We start from the raw sequence: 20,670 nt of genomic DNA, 5'->3' as shown, positions 1-20,670 counted from the left end.
GCACTTTGCTCATTAAGGGGAAAAAGACTATGCTGGGCTAGGAATAATATTAATTAGACAGATATATGAGGAGCCGGGAAGCCTTTCAGAGATATATATGGTGCCTCCAAGATGGATAAATGGGAAAAGCAGCATCCACACTTTTGGCAAAGAAGAGATTTTGGGGGTAGAGTGGGATGGGCCTGAAGGCATTATGTAAACTAGGGTGACATTACCAAGAAAGGCACACTTCCAAAACAATCTGATAATATCATTCATAGATAACTGATAACTGATCCCTCAGGGACTGGCATGTTTAAGGTTGTTTTTATGGTATCTCATTCCAAGAATGATGCTGTTTGGGCTTAGGTTATCCTGCCAAGCTCAGAGAATGACACCGGTGTATTATAACTTTTGTGTTCCTGGGTTATAGTTGGCCCAACTTTTCTCATGGTTGATTCTCAGCTTGCTTCCTTAGTATCCTCTCCCCCTCCCTGCCCAAGTTAAATATAGCAGCTGACTTTGGAGGTGATTAGTAATAAAAATTTAACAAGCGTCTATATGAACGTCTTTCTGTCACTTTTATGAGGCCATTTACCGCTGGGGAGATATACCTTCCATTTCCCCCTCACAAGAAGTTCCAAAGCTCAGAGACAGCATACCGTATGGCCAGCCCTCCTCATTTTGACAGGTAGTGGAGGAAAGGAAAACAACATGCCCAGCTTGCATTCCCAGCCAACACTGCCATTTCCCTCTGCACAGACTTTCAGGTGTTCTCCATTCCCCAGTGTGCATGGCTCTGAAAATCAGTGAAGCAGCACAACATGCCTTCTCCTCTTGCCTTCCTTCAGTCTTTGTTTCTGTTTTGAAGAGCCACCTTCTACTGGATAGCCCTTGCAGAGGTGAAGGTAGATCTGGATCGACTGGTAGATCTCTAGGTGATTTGCAGAAGATAGATAAGGATACCTGACTTCAAATAGTGTAACAACAACAGCAACAGAATTCACCCCCTCCACTCTGAATTATACTGCTGAAATGAAGAAAGCTTAGGGTAATTAGGAGTGTTATTTGTGTGTAGAAGGGCTATGGTATCAGGTCAGGTCTGTATTCAAAATCAAATTTATGGGCTCAGAATGATTCGATCCTAAATGTATGTCTTTTGCACTTGGCTCTGGATGATGGAATTGAAGTCTGCTTAGCCCTTAGAGTATTAGCATACGTAGATGAGTAATGACTCTAATATGAAGAATTGCTATGAGTACAATGGTAATGCTGGAGTATTCAGGTGTCTTCCTATTCTGTCCCTTGGAGAAAGCCCACATGGCTTATATGCAGTTTTGGGTTGTTTTTATGCTTTGAAAGCGCTGCACTTCTTTCATACTTGTATTAATTAGCATTTATAAGATTGTGGTCCATGTTGCACAAATTGGTATTTTGGGAATATAGGCCGAGTGGATCTGGGTAGCATTTGGCCCTGTCCTGTTTTGGCTAGGGTGGAAAGCCTGTGGGATACCAGAAGTGGAATCCTACTTTCTCTCCTCTCCCCTTCCAGTTGGCTCAGGAGTTGGGAGAACCCGTAGAACATCATGCCAGGGGAGGAGATGGAAGATTGTTCCATCAGGCAAGCTGAACCAAATGCATGAGCTGAGGGAACAATTGTCATAACACTGTTGAATATATTCAACCTGAAGAGGTGAAAGTGAGCAGGAGTTGGAAGAGAGTTGAATGTAATGAATCACCAGCATATCAGGAAGCAGGATTATTGGGAAGCAGAGCAGAAAGGTATCATGCACCTATATCTGTAGCTGCTCTCCAGAGCCTAGGATAGCTCAGAGAGTGGCACTGACATTTATCTGACAAAAGCTGAAACTTGATGGCAACTGCACTAAGCCTAGTCCCACAGGTGCAGTTGATGGAATTTAAAGGACCTGGTTTGTTGGAGTGAAGCTGTGTCAGTGAATGACAGGACACATGGTCCAGGGTACTTATCAGAGCCACCTTGTCTGCCTAGTTCCTCCTTGTCTTTCATTCATTCCTGACCAGAGAGCTCAATGGCACCCCTGGTCTCCCTTTGCCAGCAGTACCATGCAAACTGTCATGTTTTATTTAAGGGAGGCTGTACATGCTGTTTTGCCAGGCATGTGACTATGTCTAGGAGCCCTTTGAGTATAGGGAGATATTAGTTGCAATGGGCTTTTTCCATGGCAATATGGGGTAGAAACTGGGATATAGGAAGACTGACTTAGAAGTAGACAGAAAGAAGTATGGCTCTGCCTATGCTGTAGAACGTATGATCATTCTAGCCTCATTCTGCTGCTCCAGGAGGAGGTCAAGAAGGCAAAGTTACCAGAGAGGTGAATTATCAGAGGGAGTGGTAACAATGGGTCAGGCAGCTCCAAGCAGGGGGTAATAGAGTTAAGGGGCAGCATCTTGTGGGGAGCCCGGCATTAAAGCAATGAGTAGAGCTTAATCTGCCCCGAGCAAGGGCAGTGAGGTCTTTAATATTATGTCAGGCACATGGGCTGCGCTGGCGGGCTATCCTTCACAGCAGCTAATGCCACTGGGATAACTGAATTAGCCCCTTTTCTGACGGGGAGAGCATGGGGTTGGCGGCCGGGCGATCGTGCCTTGCAGCTGCGAGAGAAGCGAGCGATGGACTGCAAATTCAATCAGGTGAGCGGGACCGAAGGACGCAGGTGTTCCCTCACTTCTAAGCAACCTCTTCTCCAGCTCACCAGGCTTCATCCCAGTCCTAAGAGTCCTGATGCTCAGTCCCTGTCCTATTCCAAGCCACTAGAACCTGAATCTTGGCTTCCAGTACTTCTCACCCCCTTTCTCCTCCCAGTGAATGCAGCAGTTCTAGTATTCTAGTATTCTGCGCCTCTCACTCTGCAAGAATTAAGGACGTCTTGTCTGATTCTCTAAGTTTTGTGAAAGTGATTTAGCTAAGAGGATAGTAGTCTCATCTTGGTTATCAGAAGAGGGAACCCAAGCAACTCCCAAGCAGAATACAGTGGTACCTCAGGTTACAGACGCTTCAGGTTACAGACGCTTCAGGTTACAGACGCTTCAGGTTACAAACTCCGCTAACCCAGAAATAGTACCTCGTGTTAAGAACTTTGCTTCAGGATGAGAACAGAAATCGTGTGGCGGCAACGCAGCAGCAGCAGGAGGCCCCATTAGCTAAAGTGGTACCTCAGGTTAAGAACAGTTTCAGGTTAAGAATGGACCTCCGGAACGAATTAAGTTCTTAACCCGAGGTACCACTCTATTGCTGATTATGGAGTTCAAGTGTGCTTGATGCTAGTTCCTCCTTGCTTACTGTTGTTTTCAATTGTAGGGCTAATTCTGTTTCATGTCATGTGGGTTGGATATGAGAGAGTAAAAGCACTAAATAATAATTGTGACAGCTGTGGTGTTTCCCATTCTTTCATGGGATTCTGCTCTGCTGCCTAAGCTGAGCCAAACGCACCCCCCCCCCCAGTGTAAGTTAAGTAGATTGTTAGGATTGTTGTTTCTCACAGAGGGTGAGGAACTGGATCCAGCTGGTGATCTGGATAATTACGTCTCCCACAGAACAACTTTGACAGGTGGGTTGAGCCACCCACGTGTTGATCACCTGATGTTATTATGGCACCAAGGGACAACTTCAAAGGAGTTTTCGGTAACCCCAAACCAGCTGATCAGTAGTTACAGTGAGCTGCTTTGAAATTTGTTTGTGGGGTGGTTTGGATTCTGACAACTCCTGCAAACAGACACTTTTTCTCTGCAGATCTGCAAGCAGGCTGCAAACAGACAAAGTGGGGCTTGCAGAAAGCTCATTTGAAGGCACATTGTCAGCGCCAATCAGTTTATCAACACTGATGAGAGTCCCATTGACTGCTCTGGTTGGTTGGCTCCTGTCTGTCTTGGGAGACAATGAAAGAGAGGTGAAGTCAAACGGGTGGATCGTTACAGCACCTGCTTTGACCGTAGAGACCAATATGGGAGAGACACGTTTTGTTGTAGCTGGGGCAGATGAAGGCATCCAGTTGTGCTGTTGCTGGTGTACCATGGTGTTTCTTCTTTCTGCACTCCTTCCAGTGGTCATTCCTCCTCTAGTCTTTGCTGTGGATACGCAAGATGATTGCCAGGTGCTGTGGTTGTCTGCAAGGGATTGCCACATGGTGGGGTTAATGTTGCTAGCCGTCATGTCACGTTTGCAGACATCTTTGTCACACAGAGTTGGTCTGCCAATGGGCCTGCTCCCCATAGAGAAGCCAGCTCCCCAAAGAGCATGTCCTTGGGGATCCTGCCATCTTCCATTCTGTGGACATGACCAAGCCAGCATGGATGTTGCTGAGACAGGAGTGCAAACATGCTGGGAATATGTGCTTGAAGAGTTCCCAATGGGGAACTCCTAGTGCTTCCAATCAGCTGATGGTTCCTTTGCAGGTGGGACTCGCTGCCAGCGCCAATCAGGAGCTCACTTTAAGTTCCCAAATATTATTACTATTATTTATTCAATTTCTATACTTCCCTTCATCTCAAGAGCCCAAGTCAGTTCACAACATAAAAATACAAAATGAGAATCCAAAATATATAAAAAACCAAAAACAAATCAATAACCCCTTCCCACAAACCTGTTTAAAAAGCCATAGAATGTTAATCAACTCAAGGCCTTGTTATAGAGACACATTTTCCCCTAGGGTCTAAAGATATGTAATGAAGGCACCAGGCAAGCCTCCCTGGGGAGAGCATTCTACAATTAGGGAGCTACTGCAGAAAATGGTCCCATGTGCACCCTTGTGAAAAGACCCAGCGCGTGCACGCAAACCCTATAGGAGCGTTCACTTGCATACTCAGTCTCCTCCCTTGAGATGAGAACTGTGCAACTGACTAGACCTGCCTGATTCTTTAAAAGCAGAGCAGGAGTGGTGTGTTAAGTGTTGGCCAGCATCTTTGCTTATGCCTAGCCATATATCCTAGAATTCTGCTGATGAACCGTTGAACCTTGTATCCTGTACTTAAGAGTTGATGCTGAGACTGAGTGGTGATTTCATCAGTTAAGTTTTGGAATTTCCTGAGCCAAGAGTCTGAGTCTTTCATTTGATGATGGGAGCCAGGACAAGCTTAGTCTAGGCCTGTTTCCTACCTCACCTCACCCCTTTTTGTTAATGTGCAGGTATTCTAACTAGGCCTCGACGATGTATTAATACATCATCCAGGACCAGTTTGAGGGCCAGATTGCAATGACGCCTTCACCTAGCGGTATGTCGCGGGTGGGGCTTGCCTGCCGCCTGGCACCTTACCTTCCTTTCCCTGCTTCCTCCTTCCTCCCTGCCAGGCGCTGGCAATGTTGGGAGTGAGGCAGTTTCACCCGAGCGCCCTGTGGGGCCAGGGCCTATGCTTCTTGTTCCTCTCTCCACACCAGGCACTGGGATTGGTGGTGGTTTTACATGATGCATTTTGATGTTGAAAACCTGATATTGCCCAGCCCTAATTTAACCTAGGGCTCCTTGAAAAATCTGTCTTATGTTCCTCAGGCCTGTACTGCGGTAACAGTGCTCTGCCGGTAAACCTTTAAAAGGAAATACATTGAGGGAGGAATACATTGGAATTTAATCTTATTTGTATTATTTGCAAGGAGGATATTACTGTGTCAAGTATTTTCAGTTCAATAATATGTATCATTTAGTCAAAGGACCCCTTGACAGGTGATGATTTCATACATTTAGACATAGGAGAACTGCATGTAAATCATCATCTGTGACAAGCATATGTATTTCTGTTGCCTTTCTTAGCATCCTGAATAAGAATGGGTGTGTCTGTGTCTGTTTATTTCACATTTTATTGCAAAATAAACCTAATTCACATTTTCTGAAGAAATAACACAAACCAAAACACAACAATCCTTCTAAATTTGCCCTTCTCTGAATTGTGTGGTGCAGGGCAAATATTGTGCATAAAAAAGAGCATATCAGGAGAATGTGTACATAAAAATGCACATATTGGTGAAAATAACATAGAAAAATGCATTATATGAGGGGAAATTGTATACAAAATGTGTATATTAGAAGAAATACACACTAAAATGCTGATATTGCAAGGGGTTGGGCTAGGTGACCCTTAGAGTCACTTTGAACTCTACAGTTCTGTGATTTGAAGACAAATTCGTATAAGAACTTAAAAAAAACCCAACAACCTGCAAGTTCATGCGAAGATGTGGAACTGAACTCCATATTATCTGGAGAAGCTGAAAATGACAGATTCGCCCATCCCTTGTCCCAGATTCCTCAGACTCATGGTAGCTGCTTTTTGCTTCCTTGAGGAGCACAACTTATGCTCCTTTCTCTGTTTTTCCATTAAGTCAGAGAAGCCCGGCTCATCAGAGGTGTGTGGCGGGAGTAGATAATCCAGTTTACCCTCACCCTCACTAGTTTCTTTATCTTCATTCCCTCCCTTTCCATGACTTCCTCAGAGGTGAGGACTCTGGAATCTTTCGGCCTCTCAGCAGCCCCACATGAATCCCTATCTGGACTGACTTCTGGCTGGGCTGCTCATGAGCAAGCAGCTGGCCTTTCCCACAGTGTGCATTTCACCAAGTCTCCTCTTGGTTGTATGCATTGGAAAGGCAAAGTCAATCACAGTTCTCATCCTGTCTGTGTACATTCTGCAAAACAGATCTTTTGGCCACACATGATGGTGTGAAATTATATCTCTATAGGGAAATGTTGCAAGCAAACATTAGACCGTACCCTGCCTAAACAAGAGCAAGAAGATCATCTCCATGTCAAGATCAGTTGTGCTATGTAGCACAAGAACTGTGTTTCAAGTTCTGTGAAATAAACTCAACAATCCAGTCTCTAATTCTCTTCATATATATATATATATATATATATATATATATATATATATATATAAAATTTTATTAAGTTTTCATATTTTTCCTTTGTCACATTCATATCAAATCATATAATCACATACAACTTTGCTCATACCGAGCATCGACTCCCCCCACTCCCACTCCCAGGCTTTCTTAAGCAATCACAATCCTCTTAGCATTTCTTTATCACCCTATTTACCTTCTTACTATACTTTAAAAAATTACTTTAGTATTTGTAAATCAGTTTCAAAAATTATCATTACAAAATATTTTAAATCAAATCTGCAAACGTTCTCAAATGTTTACAATGTTCTTTCATATATTGTATAAATTTACTCCAGTCCTTTTCTTTTCTTTTTTGATTTTATTGTTACCGTTCACATTAACACACCATACAGAAAAAGAAAATAAATTTACATCACCATCAAAGAAAAAAGAAGAGAATTAATACATCAACTAATAACCTTCAAAACATAAAATAAAAGTGGTCTTTTTCTATCGACCAGACTTCCCGTCTATTCCTTATTACAGATTCTGTATTATTTGTTCACTGCCATTGCATAACTAGTTTTGTTCAAATTCAATATCCCTTGAGCCATTCATAGGTTTTACCACATTCTTAACACTGCTACTAAAATTATTTGAACACTGCATATGACCTTAGGCTACTATTATTATTTTTCAAATCCATTTTTAAAACTTTCCATTTTGAGATAAATACCTGTTTTGGTTTTTTTTTCCCTGACACGCTGTCTAATTCCGCGTATTCAGCCAATTTTTGAATCTATTCTAATCTTGACGGGACTTTATCGTTTTTCCAATTTGCCGCAATGAGAACTCTTGCTGCGACTGTAGCATATAAGAAGATCTCTTTAGCCTTTTTAGGAATATCCGAATCTGTGATTCGCAAAAGGAAAGCTTCTGGTTTCCTATTAAAATATATTTTAAACATTTTTTCCAATTCTATGTGGATGTCCTCCCAAAACACCTTGATTTCTTTACACTGCCACCACATATGGAATAGAGTACATGGCTTTTCTTTACACCTCCAACAGTTATTTGGGACATTTTTGAACATCTTGGACAATTTCCAGGGGGTTAAATACCACCAATGCTGCATTTTAAGAAAATTCTCTCTCAGAGAGTAACAGGCTGTAAAATTCCAATTTGTTTTAGACAGGCTTTCCAACTGCTTCATTGTTATTGAGTACCCAAAATCTTGTGACTACTTAATCACAGCCGCTGTAACATCCTCCTCCTTGACTTCTCAGTCAAGGAGGAGTTGGTATACTTTAGAAAGTGTTTTAATTCTGGAGTTCACCAAATCCTATTCAAATCTAGAAGTCTCAGTGGAAAAACCCTTTTGTTTGTCAATTTTGAATGTCTCAAATAATTGGTGATACTGAAACCAATCAGAAAGGCACTCACTTATTTCCCCGAAGCTTTTTAATTTCAATTGGTTATTATCCTCCTTTAGGAGTACTTTATACGTTGGCCAGGGTTCCTGGGTATTTTTTCTCTTGACCGTCTTATACTCTGTTGGCGAGATCCACCAGGGAACCTTGGGTTCGAGCAGGTTTTTATACTTCTCCCAAACTGTCATTAGGGATTTCCTAATAATATGGTTTGAAAAATTCCTATGAATTTTTGCTTTCACATACGTTATGTACGCATGCCATCCTCATCGATTGTCATAACCCTCCAAGTCTAAGAGGTCTGGGTCCTGCAGCGTACACCACTCCTTTAACCAGGTGAGACTCGAGTCCTTTTCAAACAGTTCGTCACGTTGGTTTCGGATTTTCCCTGTGAGCTTTGCCAGTTCTGCATATTCAATCCTTTTTATCTGCCATTCTTCCAAAGTTGGAAGTTCCTGCTGCTTCCATTTCTGGGCTAAAAGTGTCCTTGCAGCCATGGTAGCATACATAAACATATTTAAATCTACTTTTGGAATTTCTTCTCCCACAATACCCAATACAGTCTCTAATTCTTTGGTCATGTTAAAACACACAGTTTTTCCTTTATAAAAATTACAGCTGCAGGGTGAATCAAGATCAGGACTATGATGTAGGGATGCAGGATTTATCCCTTTTCTTCTGTGCTGCACTTCTGGTGAAAATTGGCCTTTTGGTGTTGCTATTTTGTACCAACGAGAAGCTGCCATTAGAGCCCAAAAGTTAATTTCTGCCGCCCAACAGATGCCATTTGGAAGATAAATGGAAAATAACTTCAGTCACTCAAATACAATAGATCACTATTTTCTAGGTATCTGTGAAAGTATATAAAACCCCTGAAGAAGGCATTTTGGCTGAAACACATTGGGCTATTTATAAAAGTTCATGCAGTCTTTCTTTTTGGAAGCTAATGAGTGTTTTTACCCAAAGGCGAACTACCTGCTTTACATTCTATGGCAATTCAGTGACAAGGAGGTGGTATTGGTTGCTAATGTGGTATTTAACTGAGCTGAAGGAGGCTGAACAAGGGGCAGAAGATGAAAATTTCAGTGGAACATTTTCAAAAGAGGAATAATTTAACCAGGGGTGCCAACTTGAAAAAAATATTGGGGGGGCCACATAATCACATGACACAACACACCATCAACAATGCCCATCAACTTCAAAGGGGCCCAGCTCCCTCAAAAATTTTCCTGGGGTAGTCCAAGGAACCTCAGCCCCTAGGGGTTGGTTCCTGTGAATCTAACCATTCCTTGTCAAAGAAAACAAGTATTTCTTTAAACTGTTAGAGCTGAAACTTCACAAATTCACTTAGGCACAGTTTCCGTATTTTGCTGTACTTTATTTAATACTTTTGTATTTGTTTTGTAAAACTAAAACAAGCTACAAAACCTCCAATTTTCATATTAAATACAACTGAGTCTGAACATCTCCAACTGTCTTTAGCAAGTCAGACCATTCGTGCAGTCTAACCCAGTTGTGTCTGCACTGACTGCCAAGATATCCAAGGTCTTAGGCACAGATATTTCCCAGACTTTGCTATCTATGATCTTTCAAATGGAGATGATGGGAACTGAACCTAACATTTTGCACATCCAAATCATGTGCTTGTACCATGGGACCAGTGACTCATCTTCTAGCTGTGACTAGAAGTGGATGGACAGAGGAGAGCATACAACGAAAAACATAACTGCAGAGTGAAACATATTCACCAGGGTTAATACATCTGCCCTATTCACTTTACCCTTCTGGTAGTTCAAGGGGAAGAGTTGGTGTGGGAGTTGGAGGCCTGAGGCAAGAAAGATAGCAAGGAAGGTAAAATGGGGTAAAAAAAACCCTATCTAGGGCTTGGGGATGGGAGTAAGTGAATGGGCATGGGAGGTTTAGAGGCTAGCAAATTGGGTTAGGGCGGTCAAAGAGTGTCGTCTATTGGCTGTAGGATCTTGTATATATCAGCCATTTTAATCATATAGATCTAATTATTTCAGTTTATATCTTAACAGGTAAGATCTGCCAAGTTGGGATAGTGGTGGCAAGGAAAAGGCAAGGTTGAACAAGGCAAAGGAGGCTTATCACAGACTAGTTTTGTTGTTTTAAACTAGGGAACAAGACTGACTTATAAGCTTTAATAGGGACAGGGCAATACTACTTGCTCCAGCTGAGAGGTCTGATTTTCTGCCTCTTGTCACTAAAATATCCCTGCCTGACTTCACTCGGGGCCTGGTTCTGAACCTACTATGGAAAGCTCAGGTCCTCACAATAGCTTTATGAAATAGATTAGACACAAGGCTACCCATCAAGTTTTGTCACTCAGTGAGTGTTTTAACCTGGTTCTCCTGACCAGACCGAACCTTCAATTTACTCCAGTATGTGTGCTTCATATACACAGATGCTTAGTGTAAGTACAAAGTATTCCTTCTTCATGGTGATAATACCCTGTTTTTTTACCTTCTTCTTGCATTTTGTGTTCTCCTAGAGGGCTTTTTTTTTAAGCCCTTCCTTTTGCTCCACCTCTCCCCACTCTCCAAAAATGATTAGAAAGAATTATTGCCATTAGGACGTCTTTCCTGGTGAAAGGAGAAAATCGCCTCATTCATAATTTATACCCTCAATTACTATTAATAAAGAAATATTTCAGCAGGAGATCGCCTGGGAAAATTACACGTAACATTGCATTAACATTCTATTTGAACATTTTCATCACATTTGTTATAGAGTTAATAAGAGGGATATGCTCCCCTGACTTCTTCATGAAATTATGGGCTGCCTGTGATAGTTTAATCTTTTAGACTTTATATAATATATTCACTTTGCTAATTGAGCCATCCAAGGAGCAGTTAGGGATGTTCTTAAATGGGGAAGACAAAGTAATCAGGGCCGCGACTTCCTGACTAAAGGATCCTCTTCCGGAGATGAAGAGCTGTATGTCTGAGCAAGAAGTACATACACTTTGTGTCTCCCTTTGAGACCGTTGAGGGCTTATAGAGCCACTTCGTGCCATGTCCTTTCCAAATGTAAGGCCACATTGGGCACCTGATCGTACAAACGTGTGTGGTTCTAGGTCTGCACCAGGGAGAGCAGGAATCAGATCATCTGACCATGTATGGCTAAAATTAATGAACCAGGTGCTATGTTAAAGATGAGATTAACATAAGAGATAATGAAGTTACTGTAGACATCTACTGCACATCATTTGCTTATAGGATTCTGCTCTAAGACTTAAGCAGGGATGATGAACTTGTGACCATCCAGGTGTTGGACTCCCAATTACCATCATTTGCAGCCAGCATGGCCAATGGTGAGGGATGATGGAAACTGTAGTCCAACGGTATCTGGAGGACCATAGGTTCCCCACCTCTAGTTTAGGAGGCTTCCTGAGCCCAAGATTGTACCCTTTGACTACCTGGACTAATAACCTTGGTAGTATGACCCCACCTTTTACTGTCGTCCCCCCCCCCGGTCTACCCATGTTTTTACACACACAGCTGCCAATTGAAGATATCAGTTCAGAAACCTGATAGTGGTCTCTAGGACACAAAGTGCTTTAAATATTAAATTTGTTAGTTACGGTGCTTATATAGGACTCCTTTGTTATTTTTGCAGCAGACACACAGCCACCCTTTTGTGTTAATAACTGTCATAGAATCCATAACTATGCCCCAGTTATTAGCTCAATTATGCCAGTGTCCTTCCTATCTCTTACTAATGCTGTAGGCCCATCATGTGATGTATAGAGTTGTACCATCTTAGTCGAAGCATGTTGCCTTTCACACCTGTCAAATCCCTTCTAGGTTCCTGTGTTTTGGCAAGTGATAATAAAAGGTCCCTTTTATATTTTCCCGGTCACAGTCTTATGGATGTCTTGCGTTTTTCTTGTGTGTCTGAGGCATCAAAGGTAGTCCCAGAGGTGTGGTTGATGGTAGAGTTACATTCTGAACTTGAAGGCAATTCTAGAGATGTATTGGAGCTGCCATGGAATTGTTTGACATTGTTCTTCTCTTCCTCAATTGGTTCTTTTTCTGCTTCTAGGATCCTTTTTGTCCTCAGCCAAAATACTTCCCTAGCCTTCTAATTCTTCTCTTCCAGCCAGCTTGCCCCCAGTCTTCTGAGACCAAGGCCAAGTGGGAGTATCTGGGATGGAAATGAAACCTTTAAAAACAAAACAAGACTTTTCCAAACTTAGTGATTAGCATTCTTCATAGGATACATTCTTTTATATTTGGGTGTAAATGAATTTGGCATTTCAGATTGGACAAGTGGGATGTTAGAAATGAATTAGAATGAACAGGAAGATCACTTAATTAATACTGCAGGAGGTGTCCATTCTGTAAACAGAAAACAGTGGATATGGAGTTCACGAGAACACACTTGAACAGGCATGACAATACCACTCTGCTCCTTCCATCCTAGATAAGAAGGCTTCCTCATCACACCTCAGTGTGATCACGTTTGTCCCTGCCACATCACAGGCAGGGTAGGCAAGGAAATGGAGCACAGTGCATAGTTTGTAAAATGCCATTGGATGAGATTAGAGCAGGATGGGGCAACAATGTAAACAGGACAAGCTTTGTAAACACAACTGCAGCTGGGATAAATTTAGCTGGTTGGGGTTGCAGCCATAGCACTGCAGGACACTGTGTCAGGGCATTCTTGCTAGGAAGGGAAACTGGATAAACAAACACAGCTTGTCGCTTCTTCTTTGCTTTGTCCCTCAATTGTGTCCCAGCATTGTTATTCCAGTTGGACAATTGTGCCGCACACTGAAGGAACCAGGCATAAATTTATGGGTATTTTGATGTTCTCATCCCTTTACATTACTTGTGCTTATGGATATTTGCTTATGAGTGTGGGTCCTTTCTGACTCTCCTGAGAACCAAACTGTGCCCACCAAATGTTATCCAATTCAAATACAATCTCTTGAATGTTCAGGAGTGTGTGCAATCTGCATACTGTGTGTGTATTTTATGCATGGTTCCTTAAATATGTACACTTGAAGGAAGAAACTCTTGAGCCAACACCAGGAGCAGGGGTGCCAACTTGAGTAAAATATGAAGGGGCAAGTAAGCCCCGCCCCACACAACTGATCACATGACACAGTGCGCACACACTATTTGAATGGCAATGCCCATCAACTTTGAGGGAGCCCAGCCCCCTCAAATATTTTATGGGGGTGGGGGCTGAAGACGCCTCGGCCCCTATGAGTTGACTCCTATGACCAGGACTATAATTAAAACACACAAAAACACAAACAGACAAACTCAGAGGTAGCATTCAGAAGTATGGAAATACCTTTGAACATTATGCTACATTGTATGGGGAAATATATTCCAAGAAGTATTTGGCTGCTATAGATGTGTGAACTACAAAGACCTTTAACTTGCTATCTCAAGATATCTGAGGGTCTGTCTATGTTAACTTATAGAGAGAGCACTTTAATTCCCAAGCCTTCATTACAAGGCATTTTGGAGATGAAAGTCTTTAGAACTTTCTGAGTATGTGGATAACTTGCACACATACACTCAAAAGAAAAAGCCAGATAAATTTTATCGGCTTTTACTCTAGAAGCAATATGCTTTAAAGCAAGATATGCACTGTAGTGCTGGTCTATGCTGCAAGGCCATCTGATTTTCATTTCTTATCACATGGATGCCCGCATTCACCATTTCAAGCACATGCATTCTCACACCTACCTATTGGCAGAAAAATCTGCATACCCATAACATGCTGTCCACATTTGATATAAAATCCAATGACATGTGACATTTGGAAAAGGTCACCTCTCCCCCCAGAATTCATAATCCTGCTCCAGCCAAAGAATCCACAAGGTCATCATCTCTTCAGTGGGTCTATTGATTCCTCGGGGGGGGGGGTGAGAAATGGGATAGGGATTTCTTTATCCATCCGGCAAAAGGGGCTGAGGATGGAGAGGTTGTAGGATAATTACTAGGTGATGGGGGAGTTGCCTGTTAGTCTGATGACAGCTTCAGAGATTGCGTGAGAGAGGATAATTAGCTGAAAACAATTCAAGAGTCATGGACTCCATATAGAGCAGGTATCAACTACATGTTCATATGGAGTTATGAAGTAAAGGTCAGGCAAGAGGGGAGACTGGTTTTGCACTTGAGTCATGCTTGTGGACTTTCCATAGGCATCTGGTTAGCACTGTGAGAATAGGATGCCAGACTAACATGCTTGGCAGGCTTGATAGAGCTTGCAGGCCAAGGCCCATGCCTGACCCTAGAGTGGATTACTGCAATGCATTTACAGGTAGTTGTCTGAAAACAGACTTGAAACTTCAGCTAGTCCAAAGTGAGATAGCTAGATTGTTAACTGGGACTGGCCTTTCTGATCATATGTGAGTATTTGTTGTTTGTATCTGTCTGTCTTGTGGCACAATGGAAGAGTGCACTTTTGTTGTAAAGTCAAACCTTTGGAGAGTTACAGTGCCTGCTGTGGCTGTAGAGGCCAATGCAGCAGAGACACGTTTTATTGCAGGTAAGACAGATGAAAGCATCTGGCTTTGCTGCTACAGGTGCATCATGGTGTTTCTTTTATCTGTGCTCCTCCCAGTAGTCATTCCTCCTCTGGTCGCTGCTGTGGATACACAAGCTAGCTGACTCTAGGCACTTTGATCATCTGCAAGGGATTCCCATATGGCGGGGTTAATGTTGTTAACCTTCATATCTCATTTTCAGACATCTTTGTAACACAGAGTTGGTCTGGCAACAGGCCTAATGCCTGAAGCCAGCTCCCTTTAGAGGACGTCCTTGGGGATCCTGCCATCTTCCATTCTTTGGACATGATCAAGCCAGCATAGACATCACTGAAACAGACGCGTGAACATGCTGGGAATGTGGGCTTGGGGGAACACATATTTGTTTCAGACTCAGTCCTGGAAGGCATTGAGGCGTTGCTACTGTCGGGTGTCAGTTGCCTACAACTCACTTCCATAAAGCAGTGTGCTCAATGCTCAAGCCTGGTAGACCTTCATCTTGCTATTAGTTGTTAGCGTCACATTTTCCCATACCCTTTTGGAGAGGTGAGCCATTGCCCCGGCTGCCTTGCCAATACGCTTGTCCAGCTCAGTGTCGATGGAAAGGTTGCTGGTTATGGTAGAGCCCAGGTAGACAAAATAGTTTACCATCTCAAGCGTGTGGTCACCAATGCTGATGTGTGGAGTGCTTGCAACATCCCAACCCAGGAAGTTGGTCTTTGTCAAGCTGATAGTGACACCGAACTAGGTGCAGCCTTTTGCAAAACAGTTGATGAGTCTCTGTAGAGCGGTGTCAAGGCTGTGTCATCTGCAGACATCATCTCTCAGATAAGAACCTTCCACACTTTTGTCTTGAATAGACCCCTGCCAATCCTTAAATGGAAGTATGCACCACCTTCAGTTGAGCTGAAGGCATAGGAAAGCAACAGTGAAAAGAATATGCCAAAGTGTTGGAGCGAGAACACAGTCCTGTTTCACACGGCTATTTATAGGGAAGGCGTCCGAGGATGAACCTTCATACTGGACGGTGCTGTGCATGTTCTTGTGGAAGGACACAATCATCTTGTGGAGCTTAGGTGGGCATCTTATCTTGTTGAGCAGTGTTAAGGGTCCTTTTTGACTGACAAGGTCAAAGACCATTGTCAGGTCTATGAAGGTGATGTACAGGGGGCATCTCTGCTCTTGGCATTTCTCCTGGCGCAGTGAGAAAATAATGTCAACTGCTGACCTGAACTCTAAAGATGCATTATGACTTGGGATAGGCCCTCTCAACGAGTAACTGTAATCTGGTGAGAACTATGTGGGCAAAGGCTTTCTCTACAGTACTCAGCATGGAGATACTATGGTAGTTGTTACAATCATGGCAGTCACCTTTGTTATTATAGAGGGTCAGAATGCCGGGGTCGTGCAAGTCTTGTGGCACGGATCCTTTCCCCCAACTATTCCCATGTGAGGAGTGGGTCAAATTCAAAGTGCTGGTTTTAATGTTCAAAGCTCAAAATGTCTTGCGGCCAGGTTCCCTAAAGATCAACTCCTCTGACACTTACTTACACTGACCCTAGGACCTTTAGTTTTTCTCAGGGTGCCAAATGAGGTATGGTGGGTGGCTGTCAGAGAAATTGCATTTTTATTGGTGACACCCGAATGCTCTCCCCAGAGAGACTCACCTGGGGCCTATGTTATGGTCTTCCTCGTAGCAGATGACGACCTTTTTATTTTCCTGCTGTAAGACCTTAAGTGGCTTTACCTCAGTTGTGTGAGTGTAAGTTTTATTGTTCCTGGATTTACTTATTTATTTTAATACCATGGCTGGCTTTATTCCACTTAATTTTTATGGTTTTTAGTTTTTATTGTTAACTTCCCATAGGACATTGTTAATTGGGTGGTATACAAAGGATGCAAATCAATCAGTGGATCAATTTATATAGTCCTGGGTTTAACCACATGCTCGTGGTGGTTGGATGAACATAGCAGTTGTGGCTTTATTACTATAGAATCAAGAGTGTGTGACGAACACCCACCTGGACTGCAATTTGTTTTTCCTTAGCAATTGGTTATTGCTACAGGCAGTGGTAACCCTAGCTCTCTTGTCTCTTTCCTCTCCTTTGCATATTTTTGACTCATGCTTCTTCCAAGAAGCTCAAGGATATTGTATCCTCACAATAAACCTGTAGATGTACTTTAAATTGCATATTTGTGATACAGGTTTGTGTGAACTGATGTCGTATTTCTGGTGTGTAGTCGTGAGCAAGATCAGCCTTCATAATCACATAGCTGTCTAGGTTTGCATACATCCAGACTGAAAGTAAGTACATGACTCCTGGGGAGGGCAGTATGGTTAGTGTTCCTGCAGAATTTGAATGGACTGTCTCTTACTATGGTACCAATCCGCATGGCACAGTTAACAGCAAATAGTTAGTATGGCTCTATGAAGCTGAGCAGTACATCAGCATGCGAGCTTCCTGGCACATTCCTGTTGAATGCTGGAATGTATAGGAAGCATACAGAAAAGGAAGCCCAGTGTGCCACTGTACAACCTTTCAGTCTTACACTTTGGGAAGCAAAGAGTGTACTTCTTTAGCTTGCTCCTCATTCTTCCAATGTGCAGCACAAATACTTGGGTATCAAGCAAAATGCCAGAAATCAAACATACTGCAAGAATGATTCCCAAATAAATGCAACGTCTTTATGGAAAGCTCAATCTGTAGGCTATTAAGCCATACAACAATAGTAGATTTTGTACCCATCTTTGCAACCCACTAGATTTTGTACCCATCTTTGCAATCAAAATGAGGTCCAGTAATTAGAATTCTGAAGGTACCAGAACAGACATTCTGCAGTAAATTTGCCTACCATTGAAAGACAAAAGGCTGGATTCAGTTATGAAGGTGGGCTAATGGGAGCCAGTGCAAGGAGTTCCGCTAGTGCAATGAAACTTTCTCTCCTCTCCTCCCTCTGCATGCCCCGCAACCTAAATTGACTAAATGTGAACTCCCAGAACAGCACAGAGAGAGGAGAGGGGAAATTGTTTCATTGGGCAAACTGAAACGCTTGTGCTGATGGAATGATTGGAAAAGTGTAATGATGAATTTCTCCCATAATGTTTGTGCTAAAATTGGATTGTAATTTAAATTGGATGGTAATTTGATTAATTGTAGGAATGCTATTAAAATGCATAATTATCAAAACAGATTTCAGAATACCCTTTTTACCACAACACACTGACTGAACCTAGCAGAAGGGCCCCAGTTCCAAAACTAATCTATGCCTACTGAATTATTTTGAGATATCTAGTGGGCATCCAGGAAAAAAATGCAGATTATAAAACCGGTTTATTTCTGGATTGGGAATTGGGGAAGTTTCCTACTCCCTAATTACAAGCCACACCATTTGTACAATTCTTAAATGTCTTGTTCTATGTCTTATTTTCCTCTTGGCAATAATGGAGCAGCTGTATGCTGTTCACGTTTACAAGTCTAGATCAGATGTAACACTTGCTGAATTTAAGGGTTGCAATTGGGAGTATACCTCACTGATTTTCAGGCCACCATGTGGGAGAGCATTCCATATTCCTATTGAGGTGACTTTTCAAAGCAGAGAGGACTATTGCGGATGTGGCCCTTTCGTGCTGTCCAAACCACTGTGAGTTATGGCTTCTCCAGCCTCTAATTATGCAGTCAGCCCCCAGTCGCCTGTTCCTAACGAGGCTGACAGGCTAATCTCTCAAGAGCCCTTAATGTGTTATCATCTCTCGCTGGGTGACCTCATATTTCTAACTGCTTTGGTGGGGGGAGGAAGGAAAAGTGTCGTCTGCTCTCCCCCCTCAACATAAGCCCACATCCTCAGGCTCATCTGTTCAGGCAAGGGAGATCAGCCCATCCATCACCTACCCCGTTGGGCTATTAGATGATTAAAGGCATTTTTTATAATATTTGGGCGAGTTTTCAAAGCTTCTTGCAAAGTGTCTGATTAACACCCGTTTTAACCCCTCACTGGTCAGACTGCAAACCCCAGGAACAGGGGAGATGCACATGGGAAAGACTGTTAAGAGATGCCCGCCTTAAGCAGCATTTGTTTTGTCTGCTCATGCCCAGATCACTGACAAGGTGTGATTCATGGTCCCTGGACACCTGCAGGAAACAGTTCTTCCTTGCCAACTGGGACCTGGTGGTTTATGAGGTTTTAACGGTTCCAGGGGACAGGAAATGGGACCCTGGTTTGTTATGCAACAGGCTGTGCAGGCGCTGATTATGTCTCCTCTTGGTAGCAGATCCATTAGTTGCCCTTAGGAGCAGAGGGCAGGATGGATTGCAGTTCTGTGACCCAGCAAGGAAAGCAGCTTGAGATGTGAACACCACACAATCTTTGGCATTTTTTACCTTATCCACATGCCTACCCTTGTGCCCATTTCCTAGGTTCACCCACATCTCAGGTCACACATTCCTTCCAGATCTGTTCCTTTGGGCAGTTATCTGTTGCAGCTAAAGGCATGGAGACTGGGAAAGTGAGCCATGGGACAGAATTGTGCATGGTAGTGGTCTCTTTGTCTACCAGAGCCCCCTTTGGATTTGGAGCTTTTTGCCAACTGCTCAGGTTTTTCTCTACATTGATTAAAGTTAAGGTACACAGCGTTGTGTACATATGTGATGCAGTTGCACAGTATGTATAGTCATGATTAAGACCCTTTGCATGGAGGAAGTGTAGTCATTAAAGGGCACTGAGTACCAAACACAAAACAGAATGTCTGGAGTTGAAAGTTGATCATGTCTCAATTGTAAAAAGTGCCAATATGTTAAGAGAGAGGGTAGCTGACTTTTAAGAGAGAGGCTAGTTACTTGGGGAAAGGGTGGTTTTTCTGCTTCATGCTGTCTGTACATTAAAATGTTATGCCTACTCAAAGAGCATACAACTTTCTTTAACAGGTTTTTGAAGTGCAAAGTATATATGAGTTGAACATTCTTTCTACAGTTTATCTAGCCTTCAAGGCAAATATTCTGATGGATGATACCTTATGGGAAGCTGTTAGTTGTTGGGGGCTTTTGAGAAATGGTCTATTCACAAATGTTCCTTTTGTGCTTTGTTTGTAAGACCCCAGCACTTGAAGCAGAAGCTTCAGATGCTTAATCCCATGACGCTTGCTGAGTTTGGAAAATCTCTGCTGTTAAATGTCACTTGCTCAGTAGTAGGAGTCAATTGATTGATTGTCGTCCTTTGTGATGCTCATTGTCATATTTCATAATCTCAATTTCTTGTCAATTGATTGCCAGATAGAAGCGACAGCCAAGGAGGGCCGCCAGCGTCTGCAGGGGCCAGCCAGCGCATGGCGTTAACTTTCCCTCTCTGTAAGTGTTCCCTTCTTTTATTACTGTTGTGGGGTGGTTCAGAAAATGAATAGAAGAATAGTTTGGGTAGATGATAATAGTCCTGGGGATAACTGCTGTTAGCATTATCAAACATGTCACATTTTTCAGGCAAGAAAAGAGAACATTTATTTTTAATAAAGGTGTTTTCTGGTGCTTGGCTGAGAATAGCACCTAGGAGTCCTGGCTCCCCAGCCCTCACTGCTCTAACTTCTAACTTCTAAAAAGAGCTGGGAATAAACTGAGCATTGTCTCATCAGGGACAGTTAATTGTAATTTGTGTAGGTATGTTTTAAGGAAAATGTTATTATACAAAACAGAGATATTAGTCTAAATGTTGGTAGGGCTGACAATTATGGGTGGAAACTACTTGCAAACTGTGTTCAGGGTGGTAGGAGGTGGGATATATTATTGTTATGGGAGGTTCAACGCCATGTAGGCAAGCCCGATCAAAGCTCTGCCCTCTCCTCCTCTCACGTAGCTGGGAAGACTTCTGCCAAGATTACTTTCAGTTTCAAATAA

At 42.7% G+C, this 20,670-nt stretch overlaps 1 protein-coding gene across 12 annotated transcripts in view; it reads left to right on the top strand.

The window, feature by feature from the left end:
- RNF220 (ring finger protein 220) overlaps nt 1-20,670 on the top strand; it is a 341,456-nt gene that overhangs the window by 117,399 nt on the left and 203,387 nt on the right. For 8 of the 12 annotated variants that reach the window (XM_083619867.1, XM_083619869.1, XM_083619871.1 and 5 more), the window contains one exon: nt 20,056-20,130. The exons of 3 other annotated variants lie outside the window; for them this stretch is intronic. In XM_083619867.1, coding sequence (XP_083475993.1) covers nt 20,056-20,130 — 75 coding nt within the window. The remainder of the gene's footprint in view (nt 1-20,055; nt 20,131-20,670) is intronic. One more of the 12 variants, XM_083619860.1, reaches the window with a different exon arrangement.

This window comes from Podarcis filfolensis (assembly GCF_964270895.1).
Source record: "Podarcis filfolensis genome assembly, chromosome: 6".
NCBI lineage: Eukaryota > Metazoa > Chordata > Lepidosauria > Squamata > Lacertidae > Podarcis > Podarcis filfolensis.
This window is presented reverse-complemented; position numbering and strand designations above follow the sequence as displayed.